Genomic DNA, 10,527 nt, shown 5'->3' on the forward strand with positions numbered 1-10,527 from the left:
CAGAGTTTCCAAACCAGCAATTTACTGAACTCTGGATCAGAACTTGAACTGTTCACAATTGCTTATATGGTGTTAAGTCTTCTTCTGCCATTAGACACTACATATTTATGTTAAGTTATTTCTCAGCTTGAATATATATTAAATCTCAGTATTATTCATCGCTAAATAATATTCAAAAGGTGTTACGTCCAGAAGCATCAAACATTCAGCCAAGATTTAATTTATTATTGAATAAGATAAAATAGACATATTTATCTCTTTGAATTTTAATTTAATACTTAGCATTCAACGCCTGCGTTCAAATATATTCAAGCGAACTAAGAAGTTCACAGAATTCCCTTTTATTTATTTTATAGGCTACAGCAAAAAGAATTTATTATGGTATAGGCTACTATAAAAAAATGCAATTATGATTTAAAATAGGGCATATGATTTTTAACCATAATAAAAATAATTTTACGAATTTTTGTGCAACTTTTAAATTTAGGTTTTTTATGTTTCTAAGCAAACTCTAGTAATATATTTTTTCATATGTGCATGTATATTATTACCTAATAAATATATCACCAAAAAATATATATTAATCTGCTTGTTTTAAATTTATATGGGGTCACCAGGAAACTAGGAATCATAAATGGGGTCGTGAATGAAAAAAGTTTAAGAAGCCCTGTTCTACACTAAAGTTTTCTGGTAGGCACTTCAGATCATAACAGCTAATTGTCTGCATATTTCAAATTCAAGTTGAAATCCAAATAATAGACAGATTTATCTCTTAATTTATAGAAAAATATACACTATAAATATGGATTGTAAAATTTATATAGAGATGTGGTTTTAAGGCTTATTATCAAGCCTTTTGAAAAATATAAAAACTTGCCAAACTAGGCTACTTGCAGGCAAAAATTTAAATATGTTCATGAAAGACTACAAAAACGGTTTGGCAAACACCTGCACATTGGAATAAGATAAAACAAAACTTCTATCATAAGATTAAGCCCCTTTGTCCTATTTTTGTCCCGTAAAATATTATCCAAAACATTTCAATCAACAAAAACACAATGTTTCAGATATACCTTCATTCTTAGGACATTTGAGCTGCAATTCATGGGTGTCGTATTCAAATTTACATGGTCCTGAAATGCTACGTAAATTGAGCAAGGGAACAGATTCACGTTTTGGTGACAAAAGATGGTTTGGAAAAGGAAAGGGCTTCTCAAGGTCACCTGGTAAAGCGTCTTCAGCTTCTAAAACAAATTTTAAACTAAACAGACATAGAAAAATTTAACAGTAAAGCTTACTAAACAAATTTGACTACTTTTCTTTTTAGTTAGGTGTAAAAATGTAGATATAGACATTAAATGTATACATAAAATTAGATGTATATTATTTTTTTTTTCAAAAATCATTTCTAAAATCTGTTTTTTTATAAAACAAAAGAAAACCTGAAACATTCAACTAAATTCATAAACATAGAACGAACAAAAACATGAAAATCATAAAACAAAATTCCTAAAACCAAATTCATAAGAACAAAATTGATAGCATAGAACTAATAGCTTAATAAGTGTAAAATTAAAATAACATACTAAATAAAACAAAATTAATATTGAATAAAAAAAATTTACCAAAAAAAAAACATTTTACAGCTTACCAATCACAAAAAAATTGACACAACTAAAGACAAAAAAACACCAATCAATTTGGGTTTTCTGCATTAGCTCCCCATCAATAAAACACAAAATATTGTCTGCAAAAGTTGAATGGCTGAATTCAACTAACTTTATTCCTTCAACTAACTTCATGAAAGACTACAAAAACGGTTTGGCAAACACATGCTCATTGGAATAAAATAAAACGAAAGTTCTATCTTAAGATCAAGTCCCTTTGTCCTATTTTTGTCCCGTAAAATATTATCCAATCCATTTCAATCAACAAAAACACAATGTTTCATAGATACCTTCATTCTTAGGACATTTGAGCTTCAATTCCTGGGTGTCGTATTGAAATTTACATGGTCCTGAAATGCCACGTAAATTGAGCAAGGGAACATATTGACGTTTTGGTGACAACAGATGGTTTGGAAAAGGAAAGGGCTTCTCAAGGTCACCTGGTAAAGCGTCTTCATCTTCTAAAACAAATTTTAAACTAAACAGACATAGAAGAATTTAACAGTAAAGCTTACTAAACAAATCTAACAGCTTTTTCTTTTTATTTACGTTTAAAAATGTAAATATACAGAAATGATATGTATACATAAAATTAGATGTAAATTCTGTTTTTTTTTTCACAAATCGTTTCTAAAATCTGTTTTTTTATAAAACAAAAGAAAATCTGAAACATTCAAGGAATCTCATAAACATAGAACGAACAAAAACCTGAAAGTCATAAAACTAAATTCATAAAACTAAATTCATAAGAACAAAATTGATAGCATAGAACTAGTAGCTTGATAAGTGTAAATTTAAAATGACATACTAAATAAAACAAAATTAATATTGAATAAAAAAAAATTACCAAAAAAAAAACATTTTACAGCTTAACAATCACAAAAAATTGACTCAATTAAAGGTAAAAAAAAAATACAAATCAATTAGGAGTTTGCTGCATTAAGTCCCCAACAATAAAACACAAAATATAGTCTCCAAAAGTTTAATGGCTGAATTCAACTAACTTTATTCCTCTCTTACATGTCTTATAACTTGATATTCCCATCTGAAGCCACAGGACTACCCCTACTTTGGTGGTAATATATCGTTCATCGTACCTGCAAATTGACTGAAAAATTATCGATAGGATGATTACTTGTCTCACCAAATTTCAAAATAAAAGTTAATTATCTGAATTTAAATGTGTGTTGCAGCACAAAGAAGCCATTTTTATCACCCCTCAGCTCTTAATCCTTAGATCCAAGAACATATGCAGTTACATTTTTTTTTCTTAGGACCTCTTATTGACAAAAAAGTTAAATGTATAGAATTACCGTTTTTAATGAAAGAATCCTCAGAAACCCTGATGAGATCAGCCATTTTCGGAATTTGTGGCAATTCCATGAAAGATATATGAATGGACTTAATGCAAACTATGACAAGTATAATACTATCATTTACATTTGGATACGACACAGATTTTAGTCAGGAGTCCTAAAATACAAAAAATATAGTGATATACTAATGACTAACAATGACTTTTAACCACTGCAAAGCACATTTTATCATATTACATTTGAAAATACAGGCTTAACTCCTCCAGCAGTCAAAGCCATTAGGAATCTGGCTATTTCTTTTCTTTTAAGAAGAGGGCGCCAAAATTCAAACACTGCCTTTTTGATGTAGCTATCTTTAAAGTGTAGTTGTTGATTTTAAGTTATATTAAACTTTCACGGTAAAAAAGCAAAGCATAGCTGTTAGCTTATTCTATTAGCTGTTACGGCTGCTAGCTGTATTCTTTTAGTTAATTTTTCAAGCCAAAAACTATTAGGTTGGAAATTTGGTTCAACCCGTGAAATGACAGCTTTATTCATTGTTTTAATGTTTAAAACACTGCAAAGTGTAGGCCTTATATATATATGCGTTATGTATTTTCAAAAGGATATATCTAGTTGTTCTTACTTTTAGGGCTTCAAGAATGTGACAATAGACCTAAAATTAGATCCAGAAAAATATTATGTAATAACATTTCGTTAATCAGTGAAAAATTGAGTAATAACCTGCTAAAAGATTTAAAATTCAAATCTAAAATGAAACTGAAGCAGCTTAACAAACAATTCCAGAATAATTAGTCTAGTCTTTCAAGATCCTCTAAAATGTAGCAATATTTGTCTTAAATAATTCTGAAAAATCAATCAACTGTTTAGGTTAACTTATGAGGACAATCAGGTTAACTAAGGTTAAACTGGTGGGAACCACTCATGACAAGGTTTAAATTTACCTTCAATTACTTTTTTATACAAAAATTGGTTCAGCATCTATGCTTGAAGGCGATGGCCATTACTATAGGCAACGCTACAGCGTTGCCTCTGATATTGTCTCAGCATCAATGCCAATGTTATTACGAAATCAATTTCACCCTTTTGTTAAACATCTTTAATTATGCTTGAAGACGATGTACTAATGTGGAAAACAACAAACAATATCCCTATTCAAAAGATTTTCTATATACCATGGTTGCAGTGACAGCTGTAACCTAGGACAGAGTATGCAGATATTGAAATAGCCTGAAACACTTTAAAATGGCGTCGACTTGAAACTAAAATCAACCAGAAGTTGTCCAACCTTTTCTAATGGTTCCTCTCTAATCTTTTTTAGAAACCTACTAAAGATAAACCGAACCCCATTGTTGCTAAATGTTTAAAAATACGTTTTGAAAAAAAAATTAATGTCTTTCAGTGCGCTAAAATTTTTAGGAGAATTTCCTGATATTGTAGACAATATATTCAACAAAATATTATATTTTATATGTAACCTTACCATATAAGAATTAAGATAAGAGACTGAAACCAAACATTCTGCCAAGGCGAACCTGGAATGAAAATAATTGGTGTCGAAACCGTAAATCACAGAATATTATATATTAACCTATATATTAAATTAACTGAAGATCTTCAATTCTTTTAATGTCTTTCCATATTCTAAAATCTGTATATTCTGTTAAAATATGTTTCTAAATTCTAAAATTGATACCATATATATTTACATGGTCCAACCTTCTTAATTTTACCCCTCTAAGCCTCTTTAGCAACCTACTAAAGGATAAACCACAGCCCACTGCGACCAAAAACTTTAAAAACACACTTTGAAAAAATAGGTTTTTTTTACATTTTTTTTAAACTTGTCAATTCGGTAAATTATTGGCGCTTTTTCACATTGTCGCAGGGTATTTATATTTGAATAAATATTAATACCCCACTTGAATTCTTTTTTCCTTAAACTGAGGACATTTTTATTTTTATGTAAAGATATGCAATTTCAGACACTAATGAACTTAAATTATTTATTTAAAAAAAGGAAATAATGGATAAAAAGCAAGCAAGAAATATCTCAAAAAAGGAAAACAAGCAAAACAATATACCAAAAAACACTGAACATATATTTATATAAAGGAGAAAGAGAGGCAACTCGTTACGCCTCCCTTAGCAACAAAGGAAAATAAAAAGAAATTACACTTCAATAGCTCTCACGGAGCACACAGGAAAAAAAGCAAGAAAGAAAGAAGAAAGAAAGAGAAGAAAAAAAATTGACTCGTGGAGATAGGGATGGGATTTACAAAACAAAATATAAATAAATCAACAATACATTCAATCATTTGGCAATCTTTGGCATTTGAATATATTCAATTATACTTTTTTGGCAATCTTGGGAAGGTGATATCTAAAACTGAGTTTTCATCGCTCATTTATAACAAACAGGAAAAGAAATATATTCCAACCATGGCCATGCTTATTTTCAACCAAAAGTTTCATGCTTTAAAAAAAACAAGCTCTGGTTGGGAAATATTTGGGAAATTAAGATAAAGAAAAAGACCACATATTATACCTATATTTCAGAATATTGCTTAAAAATTTATTTAAAAACAATTATTTTTTCCATACATTTTGCAGCCATCCCCCTCTGAAATATGGATCTTGCCCTGGGATACAAACAAAAACATGGACTTACTGTTGATGAGAATTAAGTAAAAAAAAACTTAATTTTGCATCTAGTCTAGGGTTATACCCATACATAGGGGGTACGGGTAATTAAACTAGAAATAACTCTAACAGCCAAAAAAATAGAGAACTTCTAAATATAATGAACTAAGAATTTTGTTATTATGGTATTTAGTTAAGATAAAGAGATACATTATAGTCTCACTCTTAGTTGTATTTTTTTTATCTGTTTAAATCTATTTGGGTAGTCTTTCTAATTTTACAATCAGTGGCAAAATGAAGATAGACAGCTAAAAACATTCCTCCAGGGCCAAATCTAGGCTGGGTATGTATTTTTGAAGTTTTATCCACCTAGTACAATTTGGTGATTGAAAAGTTTAACTACTTTGTCAACAAGATTTATAAAGCAAACTTTAAATTTTACCGTCTTATTATCTGCAAAACTTTATTAAACATCCTTTAAAAGGGACCAACTGAATCCAGTCTAAATCCACAATACTATTAAATTATTTGAAATTTTGACTGTTTTCAATGTATTTTCCACAGTTGGTCTGTCATTTTGTTAAAAAATGGCATCAAATATTTGTATGCAGATCTTGTGGAGGATTAATTAATGTGGTTTCTAAAAGATAAATCCATTAAATATTCTTTCAAATATAATAATTCCTACAGTTTTGTTTGAATCCCCTACCCCAGATGCCTGGGTATGAACCTAACTTAAACATTGTAGTTTGCTCATTTTGTTGTTTCTTTTATTTTGGGATTACTACCAGCTTTTGATGAAAAATAGGTGGGAACCAAGCCCTAGGGCTCATAAAACAAACATTCACCACCAGGAAGCCATATGTGGTCAAGAAGCTGTACAAAGGTATTGTACATCCACACCTGGAATTTGGAATGATCCTAGTGTCTCCCCATTATAAAATGGATGTTAAAGCACTCAAGAGTGTCCAAAGGCAAGCAACAAAGCTCATACCAGCTTTGCAAGACAAAATGTATGAGGAACACCTTGTATTCCTCAAACTCCCCACCCTAGTCTATATTTTTTCAATCATCAGTATATAGACTTACTTGGTTTTCATGATATTTGGCAAATCATTAATGTTAATACTGAGTAGGATGGGACCCAAGACTGTGCCCTGGGGAGTATCACTTCTAAAATTCTAATTGTGCCATCCTCACAGTTGAATGACCTCTCAACCTCACCAGATGTCTCAACACTCTGTTTTTTACTACTTAAAAATGGCATCACCCTCCTAACCACACTCTCATTCATTCCAATGGCCTGAAACCTTATTTGGAGTCTCTTATTGCAGACTGCAAAGTATAGCAGTGTGATGTTTTTTTTAGAGTGGTTTCTTGCCTGTCCCTCTGCCTTCACCGTAAATCCTGGATCCGCCACTACAATCGATACTGTTTTTTTTTTTCCATGACTACCATATTAGGTAGACTGACATACCGCCTCCAAAACAAAATCCTGGCTACGCCGCTAAAGCCAACCAAAAAAACCATTTAAAAGAAAGTTATGGGCAAGATTTCTTAAGTTTATTTTCAGCTCATATTAAAGGACTTAAATTAGCCACGAATGATTGTAGATAAAAATTAAGACCAACGTGTGAAGCTCAGATCTTATGAAACTTAAAGGATAAGGGAATGCCAGAAAAATTTTCACTAGCACTGAACAGATATTCTCTTCAAATATTCTGGAAGAAAGACGTAAACATAGATGTTTTCAAGAGCACAAATATTTTCACTCCATGGTTTGTCTCTCACTATTTCCAATATTAATGTGCTCTTTTCAGACCAGACACAAAGATCACAAGACCGCCAACCAGTTATAAATAGCTGCCCTTGGATTTGGTTGTAATATTTATTACCAAGAGGGTAAGAACGGTCAAGGTAATAGTAGTTGGCACTGTCTTTCTTCAGGTAACTGTTTGATATATGTGTATTCGCACTGGCAACAACACCATCCAGTCTTTGAGTATACGGGGACTTGACTTCCACCAGCTTTTCTGCTGATACAGTGCCATCAGGAAATGCACCAAGCATTCCACTTGGGGTTAGAAACAGGCCTGCAGGGGCAACAGTCACGCCAGAAATCTGCTCATATTCCTAGAACGAAAAAGCAAGATGAAAAACAAAATATTTTCTAACATTTAATATTGTTGGTGCTGTTTTCTGGTTATCTTCCAAGATAACCAAAAGTAGCTTAAGCAGAATTTTACTGTGAAATTGGCAGGAACTATGACTTGAGTTGTATTTTCAATATTTTCTTTTTTCAAATAATTTTTATTCTCTGGTCACATTGGTGTTCCTGGCTAAATGGTTGACACTCTGGGTTGGGAATCCTTTGTCCAAGGAGCACAAGTTTAATTCCTGGCATTGCCAGTTTATTTGGATTGGGATAGGGGGTCAGTGAAGTGACTTAGCTTAGCAAGAGTTGGTCCAGCTTTAAATGAGCACCTAGAGAAATCTGGGTAAGGTAAGCAAGAAGAGCATGCAAAAGTAAAGGATAGCTGGTCAAATATTTTCACTCCATGGTTTGTCTCTCACTATTTCCAATATTATTGTGCTCTTTTCCGACCAGACACAAACATCACAAGACTGCCAACCAGTTATAAATAGCTGCCCTTGGATTTGGTGGTAATATTTATTACCAAGAGGGTAAGAACGGTCAAGGTAATTGTAGTTGGCCCCTGTCTTTCTTCAGGTAACTGTTTGATATATGTGTATTCGCACTGGCAACAACACCATCCAGTCTTTGAGTATACGGGCACTTGACTTCCACCAGCTTTTCTGCTGATACAATGCCATCAGGAAATGCACCAAACATTCTACTTGGGGTTAGAGATAGGCCTGCAGGGGCAACAGTCACGCCGGAAATCTGCTCATATTCCTAGAACGAAAAAGCAAGATGAAAAACAAAATATTTTCTAACATTTAATATTGTTGGTGATGTTTTCTGGTTATCTTCCAAGATAACCAAAAGTAGCTTAAGCAGAATTTTACTGTGAAATTGGCAGCAACTATGACTTGAGTTGTATTTTCAATATTTACTTTTTTCAAATAATTTTTATTGTCTGGTCAGATTGGTGTTCCTGGCTATATGGTTGATACTCTGGGTTGGGAATCCTTTGTCCAAGGAGCACAAGTTTAATTCCTGGCATTTCCAGTTTATTTGGATTGGGATAGGGGGTCAGTGAAGTGACTTAGTTCAGCAAGAGTTGGTCCAGCTTTAAATGAGCACCTGGAGAAATCTGGGGAAGGTAAGCAAGAAGAGCATGCAAAAGTAAAGGATAGCTGGTCCCTAGCTTGATATTGCTCTTTCTGGCTAAAAGACCACAAAATGGAGATCAGCACTTCCAGTTTGGACCTGGAAAGTCTACAGCCACCATACATACTTACATATTGGTGTTCTGTTTGCAAACAATATTTTATCTTCAGTTATTTTTAAAAGAATTTAGACAATCAGGTTTCTAAGTATGATTAGTATTAATTAATTTTTAAAGCCATGCTGCCTTTTGATTTAAAACAAACATGTTTTGTTGAGTTTAAAGTAGAGATTTTGAAATTATTAATAATTAGAAGCCCTTTCTCTGATTTTGCCAATTTTTCAGGCAGTAAGTAATTTTTAATAACTGTAAAATATTTCTTCTGGTCCTTTACCAGTGGTTATCAATTATAATGCACTAAACAATGATTTATATATACTGTGGTCATGGGCGTAGGGAGGGAGGCAGGGGGACAGCTGCCCCTTCCCCTATACCTTCAAATTTACATTAGATATGGCTGAAAAAGCAGATGGTTGGAACAGAAGTTGCCCCCCCCCTTAGACAATATGCTGCCAACGCCCATGATTGTGGTCACTAAAATTCTGAACATCTAACCTATTTTACCAACTGAGATTTACCAACTGTTCAAAAAGGTGTAAGAGAATATTTAATTTGGCCCAATGACTTATCCACAAAAACTTTCTTTTAAACCCATTAAATGTAAGAGAGATGAAGAAATGTAAGTAAGATGGTCCTTCCTTTTGCCTGAATAATGGATGTATGTTTCCTAGCTTCAATAAAAGTGTACTTTCTTTGGATTCTTTTCTATCCAACTAAAAGCAGTAGGGGCAGCATCAGGTACAAATGACCTCCTTCTTAGTCTACATACACAGGGGGAAATCATGCAGCTCTATACTAGCCTTTACATTACCCTTAAATGTGCAAATATATATCCTGAATTGACATATACAGGGGAGGGGCTAAAATTCATTTCCGATAGAAATGATGATTATATTTGTAATCAGCATAAAAAAAAGCATCAAATGGTATATTCACTTAATTTGTTAATCAATAATATGGTTTGGTAAAAACTTGCCTAATGTGCAAATATATAGTCCAAATTATATATTTCCAATGTATTCTGCCACCTGTCAGTTGTTTTCCTGTTTGTACTTTGTCACAGTTGATTAAATTAATGGGTACTAGGGTTGAGGGACAGATTGAAAGAATAAATAGAAAATATGTAATTTAAGGTATAGATTTCTATATTAGGAGGGTTGGAAGACAACAGAGCTGCATGTAAAATGTTTAAGCTATAATTATTATGCAAATCATGAAGGGTCACTTTTTTAACATGTGTTCTTCTCTAGGCTAAAAGATAGGCTACTAGCAAGATTTTCTTAATATTTTTTTTTTATTAAACAGCAGTTAAAAAACCAGCACCAATATGGTTATTTTCGGCTCGTTTTGCCAGGTGCTACCCAAACAAAAAAATTTGCTTTCTAGATCCACCTCTTGTGTTGGACAGTACTGCTTCAAAGGTGGAAGTCAAAAGATCAGGATGGGGGGTTCAATGAAAAACCTTAGACTATTAATTAGACAGACAGA

The 10,527-nt window shown here is 32.4% G+C and overlaps 1 protein-coding gene across 1 annotated transcript; it reads right to left on the minus strand.

The window, feature by feature from the left end:
* Nucleotides 1-973: 973 nt before the first annotated feature.
* LOC148944086 (uncharacterized) lies at nt 974-3,124 on the minus strand. Its single transcript, XM_089100796.1, has 3 exons — nt 2,981-3,124; nt 1,958-2,128; nt 974-1,244 (listed from the first exon to the last, which is right to left on the minus strand). The coding sequence occupies exons 1-3, from the start codon at nt 3,048-3,050 to the stop codon at nt 1,045-1,047; spliced, it is 441 nt and encodes a 146-aa protein (XP_088956922.1). The 5' UTR covers nt 3,051-3,124; the 3' UTR covers nt 974-1,044.
* Nucleotides 3,125-10,527: the final 7,403 nt, after the last annotated feature.

The sequence above is a fragment of the Artemia sp. Qi Xiang Cuo genome, chromosome 14 (genome assembly GCF_049724085.1).
Source record: "Artemia sp. Qi Xiang Cuo chromosome 14, ASM4972408v1, whole genome shotgun sequence".
In the NCBI taxonomy this organism is placed as follows: domain Eukaryota; kingdom Metazoa; phylum Arthropoda; class Branchiopoda; order Anostraca; family Artemiidae; genus Artemia; species Artemia sp. Qi Xiang Cuo.